General features: G+C 31.9%; 1 protein-coding gene across 1 annotated transcript in view; it reads right to left on the bottom strand.

Annotated features, from left to right (window-relative positions):
- Positions 1–14,834, bottom strand: part of LOC129956841 (uncharacterized) — a 201,370-nt gene that overhangs the window by 4,584 nt on the left and 181,952 nt on the right. Inside the window, exons 23-26 of the mRNA XM_056068796.1 lie at positions 11,002–11,226; positions 8,376–8,618; positions 5,769–6,131; positions 1,290–1,463 (exon numbers count right to left, since the gene is read on the bottom strand). Coding sequence (XP_055924771.1) covers positions 1,290–1,463; positions 5,769–6,131; positions 8,376–8,618; positions 11,002–11,226 — 1,005 coding nt within the window. The remainder of the gene's footprint in view (positions 1–1,289; positions 1,464–5,768; positions 6,132–8,375; positions 8,619–11,001; positions 11,227–14,834) is intronic.

Raw genomic sequence — 14,834 nt, 5'->3', positions numbered from 1 at the left:
TCATTCCAATTCAAGGCCCAACAGATAATTTGTAAAACCTTTAATAATAGAATTACATCTGTTAAAATGGTTTAAATGAAGTAAATAGTTATATTATATGTAACTTGAGTCTATAAATGCTCTAATAAATGACGAATGCTTAGTTTTTATCTAGATTCTGTGAATCATATTTAACAAAATATTCTAATATTTTTCTCTAATATTCTAAATACACTAATATTTTTACTAAAAAGAGTTGCACTCCAATCAACTAAATCAGTCACTAACACCAACTGATTTATGAAAATTTGAATTCCACTGTTCAATAAGAACGTTCGGTTGTAGACCACTTCATCGACCTTCTCAAAGTTGATACCCAATTAGCGTCCAATGTTTCTCAATACTGATTGGCCTAAGATTATAAAAATGTTGATTGTTCTAAACTATTCTATTCAAAACTACATAAATCGACCAGATTTGATAGCAGAAGATAAAAAAGTTCATTTATTTATTTAAAAGTTGAAGTGTCAAGAATATTTAGCAGAATATGATTCAAAGGATTGTATACAGTTTTGACTTGCTGATTTTTAAAAGTATATTTATAGATCGAAATAAAATAAAACATTGTCAGTCAAATCACTTAAATCCTTTTGAAAGTAAAACTAAATTTTATGAGGAATCTGAGAAATTTTTGTTAAATAATTCTTGAGGTATTATATAAATTATGAAAGATAATCTGCCGTGCACATAAGATGCTGAATGATTCTGTTTTCAGTACTCATATATTTTTTTTTTAAAAAATTCATGGTTTCGGTAAAAAATGCTTTTATATTATTTGCAGTTAAATCATTTCCACTTTAATTTAAAGTAGACATTTTACAGGAGCCGATAGAAAATTAGAGAGAAACAAAGTACATTTTAGCTTAAGGCTTTCATAATAGTATGAGTGACAAATTAGACTATCAAAAATTGGAGTTTAAAATATTTTGATGAAGAAGCTATTAAAAGGCAAGTTACATAAAATATTGAATTGAAAATTTTAACGAGCATTAAGACTGGCGAACCGACTGGTCGCCAAAGGCGGCTAGTAAAAAATAATATTTAGTACAATGTAAAGTATTCAATTATAATAAAAAGATTTTGCTAAAGGAAAACTGTGTAATAAAATAAAATAAGCATTTTGTAGACAATTAAATATAAATCAGTAATAATGTAATAATAATAATAATTTTTTGATTAGAAATCATAACATTTAGATTTTATTCATGTAATTTAGTGAGAATAAAGGGAGAATAACAAAATTCCTCTACCTTGAACATTATGTGGCCAGTCACAAACCTGATCCACGGCGTTGTAAATCAATGGAGATGAACAAGATTTTAAGTATTTGAAGCCATTTTCACAATGATAGAATAAACTGGAATTTTTTGGATGAGCAAAATATCCTGAGATTTCTTCACAAACGGGATCCTTTCCAAGTTGTTCTGAAAAAATTAGGGAAATAATACGCAAGACATATCTCACACTGATTGCCTATAATTCACATTCAATAAAGACTTGAATACAAAGATCATAAATTACTTGTTTATTGTTTGATTGTCTATTCCTTTGAAGGATATTTAAAGGAGAGATGTTCGACTGCACATTTGCCAATAATGAATTGTACTTTTATTGGGGAATCTTTGTTACATGTGCATCGCGATGGATTCTGTTTTGCAGGCAATATAGAATTTGTCCTAATGGTGAAATGTAATCTTTCGATTATGTTTGGCACATTATGATATAATATCAGTTTGGAACTTTCTTTGATTAATATTAACCAGGACAATGTAACTAAATTTTTTTCTTTGTAAACCAGAAATGTATAAAAATACTTCCGGATCATAATGCCATTAATCTTGATATCTAGTCCGCATTCTTCGGAATTTTCAGATTTCGCGTTTTCGGAAAATTTATTTATATATTAAAGCAATAAAAATAGCAGTGGCTAAATTACATTGAAAAAGTGGTAATTTTGCCAACTGTGTTAAAGTTTGTCGAAACTCCCCAGAAACATAATTTTTTTAGCTATGAAAAAACTTTAGACATTAGTATTAACTCCTCATTGTTAAAAAAAAAAGAAAAAAAGAATGGAACTGGAAAAACGATGGAAAAGAAGAACTGGAATGTTTAAAAACACATATTTTGTGCAATAAAATCAGAGACTTTTGTTGCAGGACCTCGTAAGGAATCAAATATAATTTTTTTTCTTCAAAAATTGGTAAAGTTATTTTAGTTAAAGGTATTCACAGTTGCGAAAACCGTTTTATGGAATTTTTGACTTTAAATTTATTCATTTTCCCTTTCTTAAAATTGTTTTTAGTAGCAATGAAAGAAATTGGTTAAAGAACTTCATTAGTTTTGTTTAGTAGCTAGTTTTCAAATTGTCTGTGATTTCAATTAAATTTGGCATCCTCTTGAAGGACAAATAACTTTCTTCAATTATTGCATGTAGCTTTTTAATGTAGTAACTCTTTAGTGCCTGATAGACATCATATGAAGTAACGAAACTATATATGTGAAATAATTACGAGAAAGTACGTGTGTAAAGGGTTTTGTTGAAACTTCAGAGGATATTTGTTTCATTTTTTATGCTTAGATTAGTTTCAATATTTTCTGTCCTTTTCAGAGTCACAAGTAGGGATTGCAATATCGGACCAAAATTTCAATACCGATATTCGGTATTTTTTAGATCTTAATACCGGGATACCGGTTTTAATACCGGTATTAAAAATTTTAGAAAAAGAAAAAGAAAAAAAAAAAAAACATAGGTGTTTTTTTGTTTTATTCGCCAGCTTTATTAGAGAGTGTAAATATCACAAAAAATAATTTATAACCTATAAATTATAACAGTATATAAAGAATCACAAAAAAGTAAAGGAACATCTTATTTATTTAAATCACAAAAAAGTGTAAATATCACTATTCAATCTGTGGTGATTACAACTTTTTGAAAAGTGATCTTAAAAAACATAATGCATCATTTGTACTGTCATTAAGCCTGAAAAGTAATTTTGTGCAAAAATTACCAGCTGTCGAAAACGCTCTTTCGGCATCTACGCTAGTTGGTGATACTGTTAGCAATGCGCGATATACTTTTTCCAAGTATTTACCTCTAAATCCCTCATCTTCAAATAAATCAATTTCTCGTCGGATGGTTTTGGATATAGCTGATTTCTGTATTGTATTTTGGTTCGTTGATTTTTTTTTATTTATTTATCGCTAATTTTAATTTTTGTTCAAGAGACAATTCCTTTTCACTATCGACATTAGTGTCATCATAATCTTCGATAACTGAACAGAATTCTTCTGAATGTGGATAGGTTTGTGGGTAAAAAATTTTAAGAAAATTTACTCCAAACTTAATCAGATTTCAATTGGTTATTTTCTTTTCTTCTTTTTCCTTTTCATTTTTAAAATCATTATAATTATGTAAATACCATAAGACATTTTCTATCTCGGTATGCCTTTCTTCTGTGTGATTTTTCAATGTAATACATAATTCTTCAGATAATGATGTGTGCTGTTCTTTCAGTGACTGCAACATGAAATTTATTGTTGCATTAGCTGTTAATAAATTAGAATCTCTCGACACAATGCCTCAATAGTCAGTTTTATTGTAAGTACAGCTGATACAGTTCTGGATATTAAGTCGAATTCACTATCTGAAAAATTAATTTACAAGTTTAAGTTCGATTATTGCTTTTTGGATTGGATTTCTCAGTTTCAAAAATCGTTTCATCATTAGGAATTAACGGTTCCAACCTGTTTTAAAATCTAATATTAACATATATTCGGTTTTATTTTCATTTAATATATATTTTAGTAATACGTCATCTTTTTTATAGGGGAATGTTTAAATAACAATTTTTCGAACTTTATAAATTATAGGAAGCAATTCTTGATGGGTTAATATTTCATCCTCATTAGCAATATCTTCTTTAACAATTACATTGTCATTACCTTCACTGTCAATATCACTCTCACTCTTACTCTCTTCAAAGTTGGAATCCGAAGTTTCTATATCCACAGTATTTGGATTCTTCTGTTCTTTATTTTTTTGTTATAATACATCTATTACTCCTAATTGAATTCCATGTGCATAGCACAATTGCTGATTTGCACTAATCAACTTTCCAACTTTTTTCGTAACTGTTGCTCCGTCAGTCGTTATGGATACAGTATCTTCTTTCCGGATAATCCATCTTTCGCTAATTTAGATTTAATCAATTAATTTATCCATTAATTAGCTAATTAATTTCACCCGTTAGGGAGACATAAAAACAAAAACGTGTACTATTTTGCTATGTTGGTCATCCCTGAACATATAGTGGAGACAATTTAAAAAATTTCTAGTAAATACCGAAAAAACGGTATTTAAACTTGTGAATACCGGTATTACAAAATTATACAAAGGGTTAAAAAACAGGTATTCGGTATCCGGGATCCCGGTATTGCAATCCCTAGTCACGAGCCTAATTTAGGTACAATCTTAAAAGTCATTATAAATCCTTTAGTTTTCTAACTTTTTAGCATAAATGTGTATCTTAAAATATCTTTACAACAGAAGCTTAAAGCTAATATATTATTAATCTAAATATATTAAAAGTATTTTTAATTGGCATTTCAACTAAAATACAGGAAGAGTGCTTCACTTATTCCTGGAATTATTAAGATATCTTTATTTTAAAATAAAACTTATCGAATTTTCCTTTAAAAGTAGAGAAGGAAATGGCAAGTTTCATTTTCTTCAAAGCTTATCTAACTACCTTTTATTGCTTTAGATTTGATTTAGATTGCAGTCATTTTGATTTTACTTCATACTTCGTAATTTTTTTGTTTTTTATTTTTTCCATTTAAATAAATATAAAAATGTAGAAAAAAAAATGGATTAAAAAATTTAAATCTTTGCTTAATTTTTAATTTATGTCATTTAAATAATTGATTAATAATTTTATTTGCAATTTTATTTCACTTCATATAAAAACTTTAGTAAATAGCATAATTATCCAATTCTTCAATTACTCAAAATTAACTGAAAAAATTAAAGGTAGTAATAATAGAAATATGACTTTTAACGTAGTTTGTGATTTTATTTGTTTCCATTAAAAAACGAAATATCAAAAGTATGAAAAATGAAAAAAAAAAAAATAATAATAATAATTTTATTGCATAGTAAGACCAATTCCTAAATATTCAGCAACGATGAATCGTAAAGAAACCTTATTTTAACAATGTCCAATTTTGCTATGATTCTTCAAAAAAAAAAAAAAAAAAAAAAAAAAAAAAATGAAGACTGAAATTTTGGAAAATGAATTTTAATCTGCAAATCAAAAATCTTAAAGACAGTGAATACAATAGTAGATTAAAAATAAATACTGTATTATTTTTTTCTCTATAGAAAATCGAAATTGATTTAGATAAAAAATAAAAATAAAAACTTCTGCAATCATTGTAGTAAATATAACAAAAATTACCACCTTAAATATATTTGATTAAAAATCTCCCATTCTAATTTTTTTAACGTTACGGAGCCATTTATATTTATTTCAGAAAATAATTTTAAGACAAAAAGTATCTTTAAGCTATAATTATATTACAATTTGTCTTATTGCTTCATCAGGGAACCTTCCAAACTCTCTTTCAATTCAACTTCATTCAAACGAGAAGGTGAGATTCTCACACCTTCGTATATAGCTAAACTCCGTAAGTCCTGTTCTTTTGCCAGTTTTCTTAAAACGAATTCTTACCACAATGTCTCTTAGGATTCGCACACTCCTGAATCACTGGATCGAACTCCAACTCATCTTCACAGTCCATGACGTGAGCCACCGAATCTCTGCATTGTATAAACTTTTTGCAGTTGCCCGGATAAGAAAAGTTTCCGGAAGGCTCGTCGCACATTGCCGGATCACCGATTGCTTCACAGGTCACTTCGGACGCATTTCTGCATTTGTTGGATGACCGATCAAACAGCATCCCTCGCGGGCAGTAGCCTTTGGTCAAAAAACCATGACTACAGAAGAGGTAAGCTGAACAATCTGTAGGATCCTGTAGGTAACAATTTTCGCAAGAACACTTTCCTTCAGGTGTGGGGATCTCTGATGGACATTCTGAAACAATGCACAGATAACATTATTTTAGGGGAAAGAAACTTTATGAGATAATAAAAGTCATAGAGTGGGCGCTGCTTCGTCGCAGAGTGATCGCGGTTATTGTCATAATTCACTTTGTATTAGCAAAATCTTCTGGTTACAAACGAACGTATTTAAATGCATACAAAAATATTATTCATCAAAAAAAAAAATATTGTCGAATAGGGTGTTTACTACATTGTTTAAGTTTATGAAGTTTGAAATAGAGAAATGGCGGATTTTTCCATGTTCAATCAGCTTTAATGATTGACATTCAAACATCTGAATTGATTTAAACGGACAGATTTAAAACCGGATATTAATTGAAATCCATTTAAAACCTGAAACAACTATTGCTTGTCATTGAATTATGAACAGGAAGGGGTTATAACAAATATGTTAAATAGGGGTTGAGTATATGTTGAGTAAGGTGTATAGCAACGATTTCCGAAAAGAGTCAACACTTGATTTTTAAATCTGGCGTACTGCATAACCCCAAAACCTTTAAAAACAATGCAAGTATCAACAGCATTTAAATAAACTGTTAAACGAATAAGTGTGATAAGAAATAATTAATACATTTTTTAATAGTTACTCTTAAAATAAATTATGGGTATCTCGGAGAGATAGAGAAAGAGGAAGTGCCTTTTCTCTTCGCTTGATGTCATATAAATGTGGCTCAATTTACCCAATTCGGTTATTGTTATCTATTGGCTAATATTTTAAAAGCGTAAATGCCCCACTTAGTCACATCAGCGGAAGCTACCGTTCTAATCAATGATTAATGTTTCTCATCTCTATAATGTTAGAAGTTGTGTCTCGCGCTCAGCTTCCTAAATATTCAGCAACGATGAATCGTAAAGAAACCTTATTTTAACAATGTCCAATTTTGCTATGATTCTTCAAAAAAAAAAAAAAAATGAAGACTGAAATCTACAAAGACATTAAAGGAGAAAGGTTAGAGAATCGATGAAGCTAACCAATTTAAACAATTCTGAGTTTTCTTACAAATCTTTTAATGCCATTTATTTAAATCTGATTTCTTGAAAAAATATCAAAGAAGAATCAACTATATTCTACATGATTTTTAAAAATCGAAAAATGTTTTAGGAAATCTGCACGACAACGTCTTCCTGCCAATTTTTCGTCCATAAAAGTACTAACTTCAAGATGCAAATAAAATATGGAATTTGTGCAGAAAAACTACAACATGAAAAATTACATCCGAAAGATTGTTGATAATTCACAAAGTATTATTCAGTTAGATGTAGTGTTATATCATTTTCAATTAGCATTGTTAGGGCATGAGGATTATAGTCTTAGCGCCTTGTTTCTCCTTGTAAATACTCGTACTTCTAATCACAACTTTTCATAGCCTGTTTCTCGCATTTTTATTCATTAGAATTCTGAAATATAACACAATTTAGCTAATTTATAGCTGAGCATAGCTAAATCATATCAATAATTGGAAACGAGATATAGACGTTTTATGCATTTAGTTTTTTATATTGTCGTCAAATGCTATGCCTAAATAATTACAAATGAAGATAATTATTTATCTAAGGAAGCAGCCATTCAATTTTTCTCTTGGTCTTGCTCAAAACTTTTGTGACACCTCTTCACATTCTTTTGGTTCCTTGGTGACCAAATTTGACCCAATTAAATTCATTTCTGAAGTTATTATTAAGAAATTAAATGTTCAAGATAATGAATTTTTATAGAATTTGTTCTTAATATTAATATCATCGTGATTTCTCTATTTTTTTACAATGTTTTTATAAGAAAATAGGAGAAATTTAACAGAAAATCCTAGCATTGAAGAATTCTCTCTCAGAATTAAAAAAAAAGCAGATAATGCCAACATCATCATGTCTGTATTCTATAATGTTAATTCCACTACAAACAAAACTCTGATAGTGAAACTCAGATAGTGAAAAATTCTGATAGTCCAAAAATGGATGAATCAAAAATTTAAAATAGAGAAGAAAATGCCCTGAAGTGTTTTGACGCTGTTATTTCATCAGTCTCTAAAATCTCTTCAAGAATAAGTAAAGCATCACGCACAAACGCACACACAAATGATTTAGACAGTTTCGTATCCACTATTTTTTAACGAGGAGAAGAAATATTTTAAGTAACATTTAAAATTGCAAGCACTCTTATCTCGAGTAATGCTGTGTGTATCAGCTGTACCAAAAGATAAAATCAACAATCACTACTTACGGATATTTGGATCACAGCCAGCAAGACATGGATTTTTACATGTTTTGTCTTCGGGATCAAAATGCAGTCCTCTAGGGCAAAGCATAAGGTGAACTTTACCATTAGAACATTTGTAGAAAGATGAACAGTTTTTGGAATTTGGTAGTGTTCCATTGCTTAGAGTTTTGCACAGAAGCAGCAGAGGTAAATGAACGGAAGGAACGAGATTTCTCTTTGACTTCCCGCTGTTTAAAAGAGTGCAATCTAAGAAGAGGGGAAAATTATAAGACATCTCTTAGAAAAGTTAGCAAGATGATCGTATTACAGTTTGCAAGGTTTTTCACTGAAGAAAATCCAATGGATAACTTTAATCTGAGAGGTGGTTTTCGCTATTTACTTGTGTCTTACTTGAGATAAAACATTTAACTGACATTTTTTTTATGTTATTAGGTTACCAGAAATAAAATGTCATATTTTTAGGAATAAATTTTCCTTAAATTGCTGCGTCATGCTTTATCAACTATTCAAGGTTGTCTTTGTACATGTTAATTAAAAAAATCAAAGAATTAGGTGAATGAAATTTGGCATACGGTGTTTTCCTTTTTAAATATTAAAATTATATATTTCTGCCAGATTTTATCCTTCAACTGAAATTTAGCCCATCTTCTAGCTCGTTTGCAAGTAAACAAAACCACAATTCGGAATTCAAAAATGGAGAGCTAAATGCAAGAAATTCGGCTTATGATTTTATGATCAAAGTCATACATTCGTATCTAATTTTGGGTCAAATACGCCAATTGTTTGACTATTTGTTTGTATGTTCAATTGAATGTGAACGCATTAACACAAGAATGCATTCAATGCGAAAGATTAAAATTTGTTATGTTCTTTCAACATCAAAATTTCAAACCTACTCAGTCACTCAAAAAAGTATTGGGACACTTGGCGTGAATAACTGCAAAGCTATTTATAAAATTATTTATCATATTAAAATAAAAAAATGAAATGAATCAAGGGATATTTTAACATTTGGTTTACATTCTCTTGGAAGAATTTTATTGGTATTTTAGAATTATGTTTTAATCTAACTTTTCAAACATAATTTAAAGGCAAACAAGAGTCAAAAAAGTATTGGGACACTTTTGAAATGAGAAATTCAATAAATATATTGCACATCAATAAAAATGATTTTACTGCCTCTTTTTTAGAGTATAATTTTAAACATAAAAATTTCAACAGATATGATTTCTTATAGCGAAAATGGCGAGGAACAAAGATATATCGGTTGTTGTGCGAAATCTTGTAATAAGTTATAGGAAAAAGGGAAATTCAGTTCGCTATATAGAACATATATTGAAATTGAGTATGTCTACTGTTTTTAACATTATTCACAAGTTCAAGGAAAGAAATAGTGTTGAAAATAAGCAAAGATCAGGGCATCCAAGGAAACGTGAAGCAAGCTCACTTTAATCCAAAAACTAGTGCAGAAAAATTAACTTTGCAATGTAGCAATTGCAATTTAAGTTCGGAAAACCTGTAAATACAGAAACTGTCAGAAATGTTATAAGAAAAAATAAATAACATCGCTGAGTACCTCAAAGAAAACCCTACATCAGCAAAGCAAATCGACAAGCTAGGCTGGCATTTGCTCAAATGTATGCAAAGTAACCAACAGAATTTCAGAAAAATGAAATTTTTGTTGATGAAAGCACATATAACATTTTCAGATCGGATGGCAAGCAAAACGTTTGGTGGAAACAAATACAGCAATCAAATAATCTAGTGTTATATGAAAGCAATGGTGTCGGGAACGTGCATTTTATTGATGGTACAATGAATAAATATGTTTATTTTGACATTCTTAAACGAAACAAAGCAATGTTAAAACAAAGTGCGAGCATGCTGTGAATCTCAAGATATTTTAAATTGTACCAAGGTAATGACCTGAAACCTACTGCTGATATTTGCAAGTATGGGTCCTCTATCACTATCCTAGTGTTAATAAGACTCCTGCACAATGTCCAGACCATAATCCCATTGAGCGTGCATGGGATTATTTGCATCAAAAACTGTATGAATATCAAATTTCTAACAAGCAGAATTTAAGAAAACATCTGGTAAAGAGTGGGCCAAAATCGATGGATCATTTTGCAAAAAATAGGTCCAATCCCTGCCAAATAGACTATATGAGGTCATAATAAGCAAGACCGGCCCAACAAGATATTAACTTTTAAGTTTGCATTCTTTTTCTTATTTTATTAAGAAGTGTCCCAATACTTTTTTAGCACCTTTTTTTTTTTACTTGATTTCTTTTATTTTCAATTATAAATATTATTGCATTAATGCGAAAATTTTGTTTGAATGATTATGATTAATATAATATTTATTCATTTGTTTTGGTTTCATTTGTACATTTAAGTGAAGTATTATGATAAAAATCAGTGAACTTGTAGTGTGTTCTAATACTTTTTTGACAGACTGTATATCAAATTTCATTCAGTCGTCCAACAGGACGGTGGATGAAATATACATTTAGTTCTCCCTTTACAACGAAACAAAACAAAATATGTCATTTTGGGTAGCATGCAGCAAAATCGAAGGGAACAAACTCAAATTGGTTCAAAAAGTCGCTAATGAGTTTACTTACCTACGCTCTTGTCACACTGAGCACTGCATGGCGTCTCGCAAGTTTCGTCCTTACTGCTGTAATGAAATCCAGGGGGACAATGAAGTAGATGCGCCCTTCCTTTAGAACACAGTTTATAGGCGCCGCATTCCCCTGCTACTGGAAATAGTCCATTTGGTCTGGGACAGTGTAGGGGAAGAATTTCGAACGATTTACTATAAGCAAATTGAATCGGCGAGGGGCAGTCTAGAAAAACAGCCATTGTTAAATCATGCAAAAAATGAAAGAAGAGAAAATTAATTGAAAGCTTGTATTTCAAATGCTATGGTACCATCTCATATAATGTTCCTGATGAATATTACATTTATCGTGGAACTACGATTTAAACTTCAGAACAACTTTGGTTTTTGAATGATTTTAAAGTTTTTCTGTTCGAAGTTTGTAGTTTTAAAATGTTGAAACATCTGATCTTGATTTTGAAATTAAATACCTTAAAATCTTAAAATAATGTTTTTTTTTTTTTTTTTTTTTTTTTTTTTTTTTTAAATGAAACTCCTAAAAATAAGTGAAAAAGAATCAATCTAGAATATAATGCTTAAAACTTTTAAACAATCCACACAAGAAAGTCAAGGAAACTTTCAATCATCGATTGCGTATATACTGTATTCTTTTTATTTTGCTATTTTTATGTTTGTATTAGTACAGCATTTGTTACTAAAATATAATTTTATAGGATGTATTTTTCCTTGCAGACAAATTCTTTTGTATATAGATCTCTTGGTTAAAAGATTTCTTTACATACTTTGTCGAGAGTCCCCTCCCCCCCCCCCAAAAAAAAAGAAGGAAGGAAAAGGAACCCACTTTTATTTCTCTAAGTATTGCTGGCAGACATATGCTTCCAGTTATGATGGAATGTGAATAGGTAGTTCAAAGCTCAACATTCCATAAACAACAATGTAGAAAATATTTCAAATTAATAACGGGCAACCATGCAGCATTCATGAATTCCATTGATTATTATTCGTGGGAAACTACATGATTGAAGTCTAGAATTTTACAAGTGGACCCTTCTTCAGATAAAATCTTCCATTTCTTTTCTGAGGAATATAATTTGGACTGACGAATCTCGCTTTGATCTAGAAGGAATTATTGGTTTTAAAATTAATTGCTTTTGGAATGGTAAAATTCCATTCTTCGTAAAAGAAGTTCATCATCAACGGTAATTTTTATAAATATATGGTTCACTTTGGGCAACAATATATTGACTCGTTACCTTAACACTTAACACCTCTCCATGCCCCTGCGACTATAATCTTAACGATTATTTAAACAGTTGGGTGGACATGGAGAGTGAGAGTTGCAGATGGCTAAGCTAATGATGTGGAGGTAATGGTGATTGGGCTGATGATGTGAAGCTGATGTTGGCAGAGTTGTAGTTGGCTGGGTTAAAGATTTTTAAGCTGCAGTGGGTTGCATTGGAGTAGGTGAGCTGAATTCGGTTAGACTGGTGAGGAGCTGACTTGGCTGGGTTAGAGCAGGAATGGTTGGTTTTAGGTTGGGTTGGAGCAGGGATGTCATGGGCTATGCAGGACTGAATGGAGTTGTCTGAGCTTGAGGATGCGCTGCGTTGGTTGTTGGAGTTTCCGGGCCTGGTGGAAGTCTTGTCGTGCAGGTGGTGAGATGGGTTTTCCGATGTTATAGGAGTGGTGGTCAGTATCTGAACAGCTGTGACTCTTCATGCAGGAATTGAACCATTTTTCTGATCTTGGCCCTGCTGAGAGAGTTATCTGCTACCCTGGAGAACCAGACCTGTTGAAGGTTAGCTGATGGTTTCGTTAGGTGATAAGATGTAGTTAAAATGCATTCTGTTGCGTAGTGGAGTGGTGACCCCACTTCGCCGCAGGTGCAGTAAGGTTCGTCTGCTAAATTGAACCTTTTTAAGTAGGTGGGAAATGGGCCATGGCCTGTGAAGAAGAGAATTTCTTCCCTTCTCCAGGGCGTAAGTTGTTGAGTGGCTTTTGGGAGAAGCTGGTAGATGAGTCTTCCAGTTTCGCCATTGTCCCATTCCGTTTGCCACTTTTCCAACATGTTTCGCCTTAGACTGGACTTTATGAATGAAATTGGGTATGGTTCGGGCTGAATAGGGCTGTCTGAATCAGCAGCTTGTTTGGCAAGTCTATCCGCTTTCTCATTACCTGCATATCCGGCGTGGGCTTTAATCCAGGATATCTTTATGTTTGCATTTGTAGAAAGTATTGCAAAGATTTTCCTGGCACATTTGTTATTGGATTTTGGATTTTTTGCTGCTAAGATGCTGGCCCTATTGTCGACGTAGATGGTAGATGTTGCTGATGTGGACTTCAGGAATTCTGCGGCCTTGTATAGGGCCAGGATCTCAGCTTGAAATACTGTATTGTGGTGGGCCAGTTTTGTTGCCCAAGTTGTTGTAGTTACTCCATTGTTGAAGACACAGTACGCTGCTCCTACTCCCTTGTCCGTCTTCGATCCATCTGTGTAAATTCCATTCGGGTCCGATCTCAAGCCTCCGTCGTCAAGTGAAATCTGGTGATCTTCTAGGTGTACCGAGGGATGAGAAGTCCAGCCTGAAATCTTACAGTCTATTTCTAGTTCGCTAATTTGAAGGTCGCAGTTGTTGGTCGGGTTTTTGAGCCTATATAACGAGATGCCCTTTGCCTCTCTTTGTAGTTGGAGGTGCAGAGGGGGGATTCCCAAAATTATTTGTAAGGCTGCTGTTGAGGTAGTTCTATAGGCTCCCGATGTGGCTAGTAGAAACGGTCGTTGGATGGCTGCAAGTTTCCGTTTCATCCTCTCGGTGGGATCTTGGCACCAGATGGCTGCGCCGTGTGCAAGTACTCTTTCTATTACAGTTGAGTAGAGGGTTTTTCTTTGTGCCTGCTTAATTCCCCAGGATTTCCCTGCTATTTTTAGGAGATTTTGGTGGAGGATAGCTGCTCTTGTTGCTTGATATCGAAGGTGTGCGTTCCAATTGAGTTTGTCGTCTATTTGAATTCCTAGGTATTTTATTGATTTTTTTCTTTTGATCGCTGTGCCGTTCCATTTTATTGATGGGCCTCTTACTATTTTACTGAGGAAGATATAATTGGTTTTATTAATGGATATTTCCAACTTGTTTTTATTTGCCCATTTGGAGAATTTTTCTATTGCTGCGTGTGTTTGGTTCTCAATTTCTTTCCTGGTTGGGGCGTGAGTTATTATAGCAAAGTCGTCCGCAAAAGCCTGGATGGTGGTGTTGCGTGGCCACTCCTGCTGAAGGATTTCATTTGCTACCAGGTTCCAGAGAGCAGGGCCACTGCAGGAATTGACTCGTTACCGTTATATTTAGTTAATTTTGCTTGGTATTATGTCTGAATTAAGGGACTGATTGCTTTTGGTATTATACATTGCAGATTTTTGAGGACAGATTGAAAAGCTCTGCTTTTATATCACAAGTGATGAATTGAAACGCTTATACCAAAGTTAAAAGAATGTAATTTTATATAGACGTACAAGAATATGTTATTAGGTATGGAAAAATAGTCTAAGTCAGTAATTTGCCTTTTAATATCTCAGAAAATTTTACAAATAGGAGCATGAAACCTTGTATCTTTACAGATGAGTGTAAGAAAAATATTTCATTCATTGCAACTTTTTCGCAAAGTGCATCGCATAAAAATTTTGTCATTTTTAATTTTTGTCCTCTATAGAATCCAAAGTCCTATTTGGGAAGCGGCCTCAGAAATTCATCTAAATAAATTACAGACCCAGCAAAATTTTAGGGCCAGACAAATCACAAGAACCCCATGGTACCACCGAAGCAAAAATATTCAAAAAGA

This window comes from Argiope bruennichi, chromosome 11, assembly GCF_947563725.1.
Source record: "Argiope bruennichi chromosome 11, qqArgBrue1.1, whole genome shotgun sequence".
Classification (NCBI taxonomy): Eukaryota; Metazoa; Arthropoda; class Arachnida; order Araneae; family Araneidae; genus Argiope; species Argiope bruennichi.
This window is presented reverse-complemented; position numbering and strand designations above follow the sequence as displayed.